The sequence below is a fragment of the Echiichthys vipera genome (assembly GCF_963691815.1).
Source record: "Echiichthys vipera genome assembly, chromosome: 4".
NCBI classification, from domain to species: domain Eukaryota; kingdom Metazoa; phylum Chordata; class Actinopteri; order Perciformes; family Trachinidae; genus Echiichthys; species Echiichthys vipera.
In genome coordinates this window covers 9,839,405-9,853,174 of record NC_139829.1, presented here as the reverse complement: position 1 = coordinate 9,853,174, position 13,770 = coordinate 9,839,405, and the positions used below count along the sequence as shown (strand labels likewise).

Here is a 13,770-nt window from a genome sequence, read left to right as displayed (position 1 = left end):
TTTCCTTTTTTATTACGTAACCTTAAAAGCGACGCCCAGCCCCCTGATTCAATTACAATGATCTATACACTTATGTCATTATTCAAATATGATAGCCAGCTCAGATATTACGCGATCAGAATATTATTTTATTTTATTATCATGTATTATTATTTGTCATATGTGCCCTATTTATTTAATTATTTGTGATATATGCCCTATTTCATTTTATTCTTTGTGATATATGCCCTTATAATTTTTATTCTTTGTGATATATGCCCTTATAATTTTTATTCTTTGTGATATATGCCCTTATAATTTTTATTCTTTGTGATATATGCCCTTATAATTTTTAGTCTTTGTGATATATGCCCTTATAATTTTTATTCTTTGTGATATATGCCCTATTTTATTTAATTATTTGTGATATATGCCCTTATAATTTTTATTCTTTGTGATATATGCCCTATTTTATTTAATTATTTGTGATATATGCCCTTATAATTTTTATTCTTTGTGATATATGCCCTATTTTATTTAATTATTTGTGATATATGCCCTTATAATTTTTATTCTTTGTGATATATGCCCTATTTTATTTAATTATTTGTGATATATGCCCTATTTTATTTAATTATTTGTGATATATGCCCAATTTTATTTTATTCTTTGTGATATATGCCCTATTTTATTTTATAATTTGGAATATATGCCCTATTTATTTTATTCTTTGTAAATACATGGCTTCTTTTGTTTTATTCTGTATTAATACATGAAAAAATGCAATGCACCATTTGTGAAAGGACCTACGTAATTAAAATGTCATTGCACTTTCACAATCACAATTCAGTTCTTGAATCTTGAAGAAAATTATTTTTATTTTCTTGTCAAGGCCCAAAATTTAAACCAAACAAGATGAGTTTGAATTCATTTTTAAAGCACAAAGATACACATGCACACCTGGCATTTTTACTGTGTCTTTGAGTTCAATGAAAAATGCTACATGGCTGAATATTTGTTTATAATTATCGTAACATATGCAATATATTTCCATTTGCTGTATTTGTACATCCATTTAAATGGTATTTGACTTTGAATAATTGATTTAATTTAGTGTTCAATTCAATTAAAACATTGAACTTCGGGGCTTTAACTGACAATTATTTCCATGATAGTCGCTGAATCATTTTCTGTAGATCAAGTAACTGATTATCTGTTAAATAAGTTCAGCTCTACTCACAGGGATATTTAAAAAGAGAATGTGCAATTCAATAGGATATATTCAACTTTTACTCTCTGATCATAGTTCATATTTACAAAGAACAAAGTCATACCCAAAATATTGCTATATCACCAATACTGACACACAAGAAAGTGATATTTCTCTCTCACTGTCGCCATGTAAACGTCAGCTGGATTCAGGTGATTTCAAGAAGGCGAGAAAGAAAGGCGAGTTTGGGTTGTTTTCACCCTTCACCCTTCACTACACACACACACACACACACACACACACACACACACACACACACACACACACACACACACACACACACACACACACACACACACACACACACACACACACACACACACACACACACACACACACACACACACACACACACACACACACACACACACACACACACACACACACACACACACACACACACACACACACACACACACACACACACACACACACACACACACACACACACACACACACACACACACACACACACACACACACACACACACACACACACACACACACACACACACATTCTTAAATCGTAGCGTTGATAACTTGGACAGTCAGAAACAGTAAATCAATAAGTTATAGATGACCAAAGCCATTGTCACATCACATTTACTGCACGAATATCAAAGCAACATGTTCAAAATGCTGTACAAACAAATCAATCATAGAAATATCTTACAAAAATTTAAAACCCTGTTGAAAAAATAACAAATTGAAGGAGATGTTTTTTTGTTTGCTTTTTTTTTTACATTTGTCTTCCACTGATCGTTCACATTGTCATAGGGGGTAAAATGCTGTTTACCGAAAATAAGATGTATCTGAAATAATCCCTAAAATACCTAAAATGTTACAAGGTCCACTGGCTCTTCTGTCTGTACGGTATCTTCCTGCTGCTCTGGGCTTGTGTCAGCAGTTTCTGCATCCTCGTGATCACCTAAAAAAACAGAAGAAGGACATTTTTTACAGAACCAAACGCTTCATTTACAAGCTGGAAAATCGGCTGCCACTACGAGGTCGTACTCGATGGGATTCGATGTATCTGGACGAGCGTCGTGTGGTGTCCGTTGGTTAAAGGAGGCAGCCGTGGAACGGCATCCTGAAAGATCTGCTCGTCGTCTGACTCCACCAGACTCAGCACGTCACCTCTGTCCTCCTCCATTTGCCTAGAGAGCAAAATTATTATACTCTGTACTGTAACAATAGGATAATAAATACCTGAGACTCTTTTTACGCGGCTACACATCATCAAATCTGTGCTGGTAAATGTGGAGTTATCTTGTGTTGTGTCAACACCTGTGTCCTAATTCCAACGCGTTTTAGGGAGGTTTTTAGAAAGTGTCGGTTCATTCAACGTGCAAATGTTTCACGAGGAAGGAATTCAACACGTTAATGAGGCTCAAGGATACACACAATGTGTTTTGGTGAGAAACACCGAATGTAAAGAACATAATGTTGTCCGTAGGTTACCTTTAAGATTACCCAAACATGTCAGTATGCTAAATAATGGTTTGATGTTTGTATATTTGTCCCAAACAGACATGAGAGTGGTCTCAACTAATGCAAATAAGCTTATTTTCCAACATGTTTAACTAATCATTTCATACAACTCACAGCTACATTGCATTCTGGTCTATTTAGGTCAAAAACAGTGCAGAGATTGGATGCATTTATGCCAGCATGATTACTGAACCCTGGTGCCAAATAGTGAGACAATAGAGAAGCTTGCAGACATGACCTGTTACATAACAGCTAGTTTAATGGTTTGGGTGACTAAAATAAGCATGCAGTGAGTATTGGGAAAGTAGATGTGAGATACTCACCCAAAGCCGTCTCCTGAAACAAAAATATGAATTGTGAAGTTAACATGAGTGCATTTTTATGATTTATACTTGTGTTCTCATATGCAACATTACAGATGCACTATTTATGATTTGAATGTGCGCTAGGAATGATGGTGACATGTGGAGCGTTCGTTGCATGCATTTGTGACTTCTGTGCACATGCTGCAAAGCTGAAAAGGTTACCCAGGCAAATCCGGTGTCTGCTGGAGTAAATGGTTTTAGCTACGATTGCGGCCGATCCCACGATCAGCGCTGCAATAAAGATCCCGATGATCGCTCCTGTGTAAGTAGAGGAGGCTGTCGAGACAAAACATGACGACAGGAGAGGATTATGAAGCAGGAAAAAGGGCGGAGCAGCAGGTTTATCAGCATTCCAGAGGTTGAGTCGACACCTGCAGAGACTGGCTCACTGTTTAAATCTCTGGTCAAGTCAGAATGAGACCTGTGTGTTCAACTCACTCCCTCTGAAGTACTTTTTCATTCTTTACATTTTCATTTAAATGAGTCCAAATTCAAATGATTGACCCTCTTACAGCCCCAACCCCTTCCTCTCATGCCAAACTCACTCTTGACGGTGAGGTAGACTTCCAGCTCACGCACAGCGAGGGGGTTCTCACTGCGGCAGAAGTAGACGCCTTCGTCTTCCTTGCTGACGTTGTGTATGGTCAGCTTGAGGACGGGGCCTTCTTCGGACAGGATGTACTTCGATCCGGGAACAATGTCCTCCTGCTGAAGGCCTTTTCTCCACGTGGTGTGGGCAGGGGGGAGGGACACGGCCTCGCTGCAGGTTAGAGTTACGCTGGTCGCCTCCAGAGCCGTGGTCAGCGGCTCGCCTTCAGGGTACGGAGGCTCTGGGTGAGAGAACGTCAAACTTTTATCAGACAGTCCAAAGAATCATAACTACAACAGGTATTTATTCTAACCAGCCCCAGTGGGAATAAAACCCCTGAACCATATTTTACAGAGACACGCCTTCTCTTCAAAGCTTTAGACTACAATTAGACCGCTTATTTATACATTTGATTTTTTAGGTATCTTTAATACTACTGTTTGGATGTGTCTGTGTGTAATGCTGCTGTTACGCTGCAATTTCCCAGCTTGGGATCAATAAAGTATTTCTATTTAATTCTAAAGAAGCTTCAAAGAACGCAGATCATCTTATAAAAGCTTATAAACTCTCACACACTTTTGCGTCAACCCATTGTTTGCACAATCCTGCGACGATAACCCTTGCACTTTTGAGTGACTCACTAACTATGTCCTCATGGGCACGTTACCAACTGTGTCTCTTATACTGAGGTTTATACAGCAAGCAGAGCACTGTGATAAAGACGTGGAGAGTATCAATACTGCCAACGTTCAGCCTCATAGTAGAAACAGAGTAGATGATATGTATTGGGACTGGAGTTTATAACAGAAAGGGCTTGTCTCCTAAAGGGAGGAGGTGCATGTGATCACTAACTAACACTAAGGACCCATTCAATTTGGGAAGAACACACAAATGATTTTTGTTACCATTACCAGATAGGGCATCATTTTAACAGAGATGTGCCCTTCTGCCCCAGCCTGTGGAACGTAAACCTAAAACCCACCTTTAAGCCAGGCTTTTATCTAGTGTGTCTCATTTGTCTTTCCCTTTTAATGCAATCTTTTATTTCTTATTTTATTATTCATTTTAGGATATTGTATTGTATTGTTTGAATTGCATTATTGCATTTTAACTTTTTTTAAGTAATATCTTCCGATAATTACCAATCACATGTTTTTCTGATTTTGCGCGGCCATACTGGAACTACTACAACTAAATCCTACTGACCTCCACTGCACCACGTGGGGGCTGAAATGTCAGAGATCCTGTGTCCTGTTCCTCTAGATTAGCTAAACATTCTCACTGTGGACAGTTTTTATGTAGACTATTTATTTTCTCCTAGAAAAAGAAGCTGTCGCTAAAATGTAAAAGTTTTTAAATAGTGTGAGCACCAAAAACTGAATTCTGTACCCCTGAATTATACTGGTGTGAAGGTCGAAACCCCAGATTTCTTGTCTATTGCATGAACCGACCCTTTAAATTAAAGTAAAGTCAATATTTAGAATACTGAGTGCAAGTCAACAATGTCAACAACCTCCTTGAAGAGTGTCAGTGTGGCTGTGGCAAGTGGAAAAGCACATAAAAGATTCAGCAGTTGCACATCTCAGGATTGTTAAGAGGCTCGTTTCACCGGGACATGCTTACTGAGGGTAAACGAACACGACTTCTCTTTTCCTGGAGCGAGCACCAGGTGCTGGGCCATGCACCTCAGCGTCTGCCCGTCCGACAGCACCGAGCGGTTCAGCGTCAGCGACAGGCTGTCCGTCACCTCCGTTGCATAAACGTGTCCTTTCCAGCCGGCCACTTGGTCACCCTGGTCTTCCCCCCAGCGTAGCGTCGGGGTGGGATACGCTCCAAACCAGGTACAGGTGAACTGGACGTGGGATGGGTCCTGAGCTGGTGCCCACATACACTCAGGGTGTCTGTCTGGGACATCTTGGCAAAGACAGTACATCATTAAGGAAACTGGCAGAAAGTATAGACAGCAACTGTGTAACCTGACTGTGATCATTTCAATCTCAAGCTCATTAAGGCCCATCCTCTCTGTGCATTCATCACACTAGCATTTAGACGCATAAGTTAAAATAAAGTTTGTGAGACGTCCTATTGTGTTCTTTAACCCCCTATTGTAGCAGTAGTAGATTTCTTTTCTGTCTGTTTGTCTTTCAGTTTTCTCGACAACCGTTCATTCAATCGACTTCACACTCAGCAAGCGTATCGCCGAGGACTCAAGGAAGCGCAGTGTCGAGCGTGAAGTTGTTTCGATGAAAGTTCTTGAGAAATCTGCAAGCAGCGATACTAGAGGCCGAGCAATCACCCTGGTTCTGAGGCATGTTTTCAGTGGCCACTACACTAGTTCCAGGTCACAGGTCATTTTTGTTATGAGTTTTCAAACAAAACTCTTTCCTCCTCTCAGTAAATTAGTGAAAGTAGAGTTTCCAAGACTTCTAGTGAAACTTACTCAGCCAGATATGTGCATTTTTATCTCTTTTCCCAACATTTTCTTAAACAATTTGTTGGATTTCTATTCATTGAAGTCATAACTTTGCTTGCTACCTTTCTTAAAGAAAAATGTACATAAATTATATTTAGTCAATATGAAGAGCGCTTTTCCAAAACGAGATAAAAGCCAAATTTAAAAAAAATGAGTTTTTCATGCCACTTTGCTGTATACAGAACCTTTTCACTGCTTCATCAGTGTTTCATGCCAAATCTCTATATTTCCTTGTTTAAAATTGTCCTCAAGATGCAGTTCCTTTCCAAACCTATTTTTAGCCTAAATGCGATACGTCCTCTCGACCAATCAGAATTCAGTGAGTGTTCTATGCGATCCAACATGGCGGCGCTCTGAAGCGGGAGAGTTTTTTGTTTTGTCCGTCCGTTCAAAATGTTCAGACTGAGCTATGAACTATTTTGACAAGATAAACTGAATATTAACCAAATGTGTGGGTCTCGGTAAAAATTTTTAATTTTCCTGAAAACTATTCAAATGGATTTATAGCGTTTTGGAAAAGAGCTCCTCATATCCGGTTCAGTACTGTGATCTCTTCACTCCTGCATAAGAAAATTGTATTTATTATCATAACTCATCACACATATCCAAGGTAGAAGCAACAAACCGACAAATAATAAGAAATACTTTCTTTTTACGGTCCATAGTGCCCTAATGCGTTTCCTGGAGAGAACTATATCATTTGGTACTAATTCAAGTAAGATTCTGAGTTTGAGTTGTATTAGTTGTGACGTTATTGATGTCCAGATGAATTTCTTTCCTTGAAAGGTCTATTCAACTTAAAGTCATTGATTTATTAAACATTTATAATAGAAAACTTTAGTCTTATACAGGATGTCTTACTGTTAACTTGCCTGAAGACAAATATTTGCATGTTCAGCTGAATTGCAGAGCACTGACTGAAACACTTTGAATAATACTGAATCTTAATTTACATATGAGTTGTTATGTTTTTTTAGGAAATTAGACCTTCAAATGAAAGTGTTATCTAATATATGCTTTCCTTTTATAAACCGGTTGATACATAAAAGTGGAAATCCAGGGAAACGTTGCTTGCCTTCCTGTGGAAAAGTCATGCATCTGTGAGTAATTCTAGGAAGTCGGCTGAAACACAGGAAAATGATTGTGTGTGTGTTCAGGAAGTCCATTCAGCGTGTCCTTATCTAAACTCCTGAGCTGCAGATAAAACTGATATTTCCATAACCGAGGCCACACAGATTAAATTATCGTTGCATCACGGTGAATAACTGGGTGCTGGTCTCGTTATGTTGTCAGTCTGGCAACATTTCACAACCCCTTTTTCGACTTTTACTTGTCCTCATTTTAACGAGCCTGTGCAAAGATGGGCGTGCACAGATCATTTCTGTGCTGCGTTCTGCTATACCACTGGTTAAAAGAGTTTACTTTGCGGTGTTGTTGTGGCGTCTGTACTACCCACGTCACATCCTGCTGAGAGTTACATCCAATTAGCAACGGGGCTTCTCTCAGGGGAAAAAAACGTCTCTGCTCTCACACAGGGTAAAAAAAACGATCACAAGAGCGACTCACATGCAAATTCGGGGTGTTTCGGCGAGATAGACCCGCCTCATTGCGGGTATTCAACTCTAATGGAAACGCACCTAATGTAACTTTTCTGACAATGACCGACAGAAAAGGACCCTTTAATGTCAAAGTGACAACATCTCTACAAGCTGATTTTAAATATAGCTGAACGATAATTCGGTATGATCATTTATCGACTTTCAATGGATGCGAATCGTGATTAAATCATATACCGTGATACACAATTATGTCATCTTAATCGATAATCACAAGCACATACTAGCTCTTTTTTTTCAGAAAATCTTATGTGAAATATTTTGAAGTTATATTTTGCACTAAAGTTCTTAAAAAATTAGAAATACTCGATATTTGTCATTTTTTACTTATTAAAATTGCCACGGGAGTATCAAGCTTTATCATGTGGCAATTTCATATACAGTTTATATTTATTGGATTACAAGAAATTAACGTAAGTCACATAATTATTTAGTAACACAAATGCGCATTCAAATTCATTTTCATCAGAGTATTTATTTTTTTCACTCTTTTCAGGGCTAGACTGAGGTATAGAATTCATGGATTTTGCCTGTAAACTTAAATTTTAATTAGTATTTTCAGTTTTTGTGATCTCTGCACTTTTTTCTTCTTCCTGTACTCCTTTTATGGTTTTACATCATTGGTGCTGAGTTCTGTTCAGACCCTTAGGATTGATATTTGCTTCTGTCCTTTTTCAAAAAAATACATTATTTTTTACTGTTTGTGAAAAAAGCAGGGAGCAAAATAAAAGAACACTTTCAGATACCTCCCAGTTATTGGTGTTAATCTGGCACCTGGTGACAATTTACTTAATTGTTGGACAAACCCTATTTATCTGGCAGCTCTCCTGGTTACTTTGCAAGATGGCAAGCAGCTCTAAGGTGACTGAAACCCTGGGACAGCAGGTTGTCCAGATGAAGGCCAAAGTGATAATCCTCTAAGGGCGCACTCACACTGTCCTTCTGTACCGGGCCAAAACCGGGTTTTCAGCTAAAGCCTAGTACGTTTGAGCAGTGTGAGTGCACCCGCTCCGCGCATAACTGCGGACAGTGGGCCGTCCATGGTCCGCTTGAAAGAGGTGGGCTTTTGTAGAGCCGTTTGCACATGTACGAGCACGAGCGTGCGCACGTGTACGAGCACGAGCCCTACGGCGGTAGCATATGTGCGCCTGTTCGGACATAAAAAATAGAACGACGGACCAACAACAATGGCGGTGAAAGGTTCATGTTGGTGTGATGTGGAGGTGGAGTGTTTACTGCAGATTTGGTCGGCTGAAAATATTCAAAAACAGTCGACAAGACGCACAAAAACTCTGAGGTCTGTGGAAAGATTTGTAAACAAAGCCACACACACGCAATCAATGCGTGTGACGTGTTACGGCGTGGACGTATGGACAGCAAGAAGCATTTGCGCGAGGCCCAGGCAGTGTGAGTACAAACGGGCTGGGGCGCGGGGGGAGAGGGAGGGGGGGACAAGTACCCCGGGGGCCAGGCCCGTTTGTACTCACACTACCTGGGCCTTGGCAAATGCTCCTTGCTGCCTATACGTCATCACGTTGAAACACGTCACAAGCATGGACTGACGTCATCGCGATGCGTCGCTTTGTTTACAAATCTTTCCATAGACCTCGGAGTTTGTGTACGTCTTGTCCGACTGTTTTTGAATATTTTCATCCGAACCAAATCTGCAGTAAACACTCCACCTCCGCATCACACCAACGTGAACCTTTCGCCGCCATTGTTTTAAATGTCCGCGCATGGTCCCTCCTTCTCTTTTCTATGTCCGAACAGGCGCAAATAAAATTACGTCGGCGGCCGTAGGCCTTGTGCTCGTGCTCGGACACGTGCGCATGCTCGTGCTCGTACATGTGCAAATGTGCTTTACAAAAGCCCACCTCTCCCAAACGGGCCGTGGCAGGCAACCGTTGCACTCACACTGGTCAAACGAACTAGACTGTAGCCGTGAAACGTGCTCGGGCACGGTACGGATGGACAGTGTGAGTGCGCCCTAAGCCACTACAGAGAGGTTGGGGGTTCCAAGTGTGTGATTTCAAGAATATTGAAACTTTACAAGGACACAGATTCAGTCGCTCAAAAAAGCCGGTCCATGTGAAAAAAAAAGTGCACGAGAGGACAGGATTATGTGAAGACTCTCAATGGGGAATCAGTTCAACACTACAGCTGGAGTTGTTTGCCAGTTCAGTGTTGAACAGGGCAAGGATCTGTCTCTGCACACAGTGTCTCAACGTTGTCTCAAGAAAACTTGGACTGAATGCCCACTCTGCAGTGACCAAACCTCTCATCAGCAGAAAGAATAAAAAGTCTAGACCTGTCTTTGCTGAGGAGCATGTTGTGTCGACAGAGGAGAACTGGTCCAGAGTGACTTTAGTGATGAAAGTATGTACAATGTATTTGGGTCTGATGGAAACATTATATTAGGTGTAGGACTGGGGAAGGACTGAACCCAGATTGTGTAAAGAAGTCAGTTACATTTGAAGGAGGAAGTGTCAAAGTCCAGATCTAAAACCCATAGTGAATCTCTGGAAAATCCTTGGCAACAAAGTAAAGTCTAAGAAACCCACTACAATTACCGAACTGTGGAAGAGACTGAAGAAGAATGGACCAAGATCAAACCAGAGCAGTGTGAGAAACTAGTGATGTCCTGTGGATGCAGATGTGCTGAAGTCATTCAAAGCTGTGGCCTCTACACTTCCTGTTCACTTTTTAATCCTACAGAAGAAAACAGTGTTTAAATCTTCTCTTCTAAAACATTGGTTACTGTTCTATAATTTTGCTCACTGCTTTTTTCACAAAATAAAGGTTTTTGTTAAAGTCCCTTGGTACATTCAGTCATTCATCTTCAACCGCTTGTCCCTGTCGGGGTCGCGGGCTGTCTGGAGCCGATCCCAGCTAACATCGGGCGTGAGGCGGGGTACACCCTAGAAATGACGCCAGTCTATCACAGGGCACATAGAGACGAACAGAGATAGACAAGCATTCACACCTACGGGCAATTTTAGAGTCATCAATTAACCTAACATTTGCATGACTTTTGGATTGTGGAAGGAAACCGGAGAACCCGGAAAAAACCCACGCAGACACGGGGAGAACATGCAAACTCCACACAGAAAGGCTCGGGACGCGAAAACCGGTAACCTTCTCACTGTGTGTCGCCAAGTCCATTGAATAAAATAAAAAATAACAATATTTCAGAATAAATCAAGTATTAATCATTTGTTATCTAATTTTGATGTCCAGTGTATATAAAACAATATACTGTCTATTGTTGTAAATTCCATCCTCATAGCATTATACAATCTATCTTAACTTGCCATTTCCAGTTTTGACTCTAAAATGCAGCCGAATGAATGAAAATTACCACATTAACCCTGAGACCTTCAGTCAGTGAAGGGTGCTCTGTTCATGGTACTTACAGTAAACTAGCAGCTGTGTGCTCTTATTGAGAGCCTGATGAGAGACGGGGTTGTGGGCAATGCAGCTGTAAACTCCCTGAGCGCTGGGCTGAATGTCTTTTATCCTGAAGTCCAGCCAGGATCCGGAGTTGGAAACCAGCGACTCGTTGCTGGCCGACTCTCCTCTGAAGGCCCAGGTCAGCTGCTGAGAGGGGTAAGAGGAGCTGGAGCAGTTGAAGGAGACGCTCGAACCCTGAGAGACGATGAGCGTCCCATTGGACAGGGCAGTGGCTGGACCGATGGATGTAGATACATTTCCTGGACCACCTGGAAGGAGTACAAGCAGCACCTTAAAGCATATTCTCATCACTCAATATCTCATCTCATCCTCGACCGCTTTTCCGGGGTCGGGTCGCGGGGGCAGCAGCTCTAGCAGGGGACCCCAAACTTCCCTTTCCCGTGCCACATTAACCAGCTCTAGAGATAGGGTGAGAAGTTCAGCCATCCGTGAGAAACTCGGAGTAGAGCCGCTGCTCCCTTTGTTGAAAGGAGCCAGTTGAGGTGGTTTGGTCATCTAGTAAGGATGCCCCCTGGGCGCCTCCCTAGGGAGGTGTTCCAGGCACGTCCAGCTGGGAGGAGGCCTTTGGGATACCCAGGGCCAGTGTGGAGATATAATCTCTCCACCTGGTCCTGGGAACACCTCGGGATCCCCCAGTTAGAGCTGGATCTCTCAATATGAGTGAGTTTATAATTAGGCTAAAATGACGGTCACTGGCACGGCGGCATGAACACTATTAATATACAACACGGGACCTCGAAGCCTGGTTTGATTCTAAGTTGATACCATGGGTGCAGATCCTCGGGGGGATGCAGGGGGACATATGCATGACCATTTGTCCCCCCAATAAAAAGTGTTGTGTGTTTTGATACTTTCACAGTATTTATTCTATTTAAAAAAGAGATGAAGATAAACCTTTTTACAATATGCCCCCCCTTAAAAATGGAATTAATCATTATTGCGTGATAAAAAATATTTTCTGTTCTATCAATTTATTAATCAATAAATCATTTAGCTAAAATAGTAACTGATATCTTTAAAAATATTGCCAGTTACAGCTTTAAGTATAATTTTCAGTTTGTGTCAGTTTTTTTTCTTCAGAAAATCGGATATTTTGAGTTTGTACTTCTGCACTGATGTTCTTAATAAAATGAGAAAATACTGGATATTTTTCATTTCTTGCATATGAAAGTCCCACAGGAGTGGCATGTGGTTATTTCACATAGACTACCCATTTATTGGATTACCATAAAACATGCATTTTTTCATATTTTTTCATATATCATTACCACGATATGAAATTATCTACATTGGGATAGAAGATTTTGGATCGTCCTAAAACACTGTAATCAACTGTTTTATTTTATTGGTCTTTTTTTGTGAACTCTAAACTTCATCTTGATGTTTTGTCTTCGGATGCAGCAGCTGCAAGAACACTCAAGGGCTGAAGTCAAAAAATACCTTTGTTAATAGTGGAAACTATAAAATGAGATTCAAAAATGTTTACTTTTCTGTCAAGGGATTAATCAGTAAATCATTTAGCTCTAAAAACGGATCATTCATTGAAATAATAGTTGATACATGAAGCTTTAAGTGTCATGTTCAGCTTGTGTCATCAACCTGTCCCTGGTGGGTGTTTGTTATGTTGAAGAACCAGTTTGTGTTTACTAGAACAACTCTTCTCTCACTCTAGTGAAAAAGAAACCGCCCAGTGTATCTGTCACCATATTGCTTTTATTTATTGCATTATTTTTTATACTGGACATAATGGACATTCACTTACTGGCTACTTGCAGCAGGACACGTGCGTGGAAGGTGTTGTTGCCTGGCAGCGTGGAGCTGCACAGGTAGGCGCCCTCGTCTCCGGGTGCCACCCCTCGGATGTTCAGACTCCCGTCACGCAGCACCGTGATGCGCTGACCGGCGGCGGGTGCTGAGGGGCTCACGGAGGAAGACGCGGCGACCTCTCGTCCATTTTTCATCCACGTCGTTACGGACGGTGTTACGTTACCGACGGCGTAACACGGAAACAGAGCGACGTCGCCCGGCGCGCCCGTCAGGACGGTTTCTGTCTCGGTGGAGTCGCTGCCCGAAACTGCTGCTGCTGCTGCTGCTGCTGCTGCTTCGACAGCAACAAGGGGACAAACAAGAAAACGGCGTGAGCGGCGTTTACAGACTCACCTGAGTTACCTGGCCGCGATAAAAACAAATAAAAACTCACCTGTCGCACACAAACACAGGTGCAGAAGCAACACGACTGACTTCATGATAACTCTCCAAAAGGCTACATCGCCTTCACACAAAAAAGTGAACAAAAGGAGCCAAACCTGTCTGACTAGTCCACCTGTGTGAGCCCCTGTGTGACACTGCCCATTAGAAACCACGGGCGACACTACAGAGGTGACCAGGGTGACATGATGACACTAACGAAGGACGGGCTTTGTTTACTGGAGCACGCTGATCCGGAAACTTTGGGAGGAATAAACCACACCTTGACCTCACCTTGTTAAAGGGACAGTACCACCATGGTTGGTATT

The 13,770-nt window shown here is 41.4% G+C and overlaps 1 protein-coding gene across 3 annotated transcripts; it reads right to left on the bottom strand.

The window, feature by feature from the left end:
* Positions 1-1,778: 1,778 nt before the first annotated feature.
* Positions 1,779-13,706, bottom strand: vsig10 (V-set and immunoglobulin domain containing 10). 3 transcript variants are annotated; one of them, XM_083912531.1, is made up of 9 exons: positions 13,455-13,706; positions 13,017-13,349; positions 11,197-11,502; positions 5,318-5,608; positions 3,651-3,935; positions 3,268-3,381; positions 3,064-3,076; positions 2,264-2,406; positions 1,779-2,177 (listed from the first exon to the last, which is right to left on the bottom strand). In XM_083912531.1, the coding sequence occupies exons 1-9, from the start codon at positions 13,498-13,500 to the stop codon at positions 2,083-2,085; spliced, it is 1,626 nt and encodes a 541-aa protein (XP_083768657.1). In that variant the 5' UTR covers positions 13,501-13,706; the 3' UTR covers positions 1,779-2,082. The 3 variants fall into 3 exon arrangements, with proteins under 3 accessions (XP_083768657.1, XP_083768655.1, XP_083768656.1); XM_083912529.1 differs by having other exon boundaries at positions 13,017-13,355; positions 13,455-13,705; XM_083912530.1 differs by having other exon boundaries at positions 13,017-13,352; positions 13,455-13,705.
* Between the last annotated feature and the right edge of the window lie 64 nt (positions 13,707-13,770).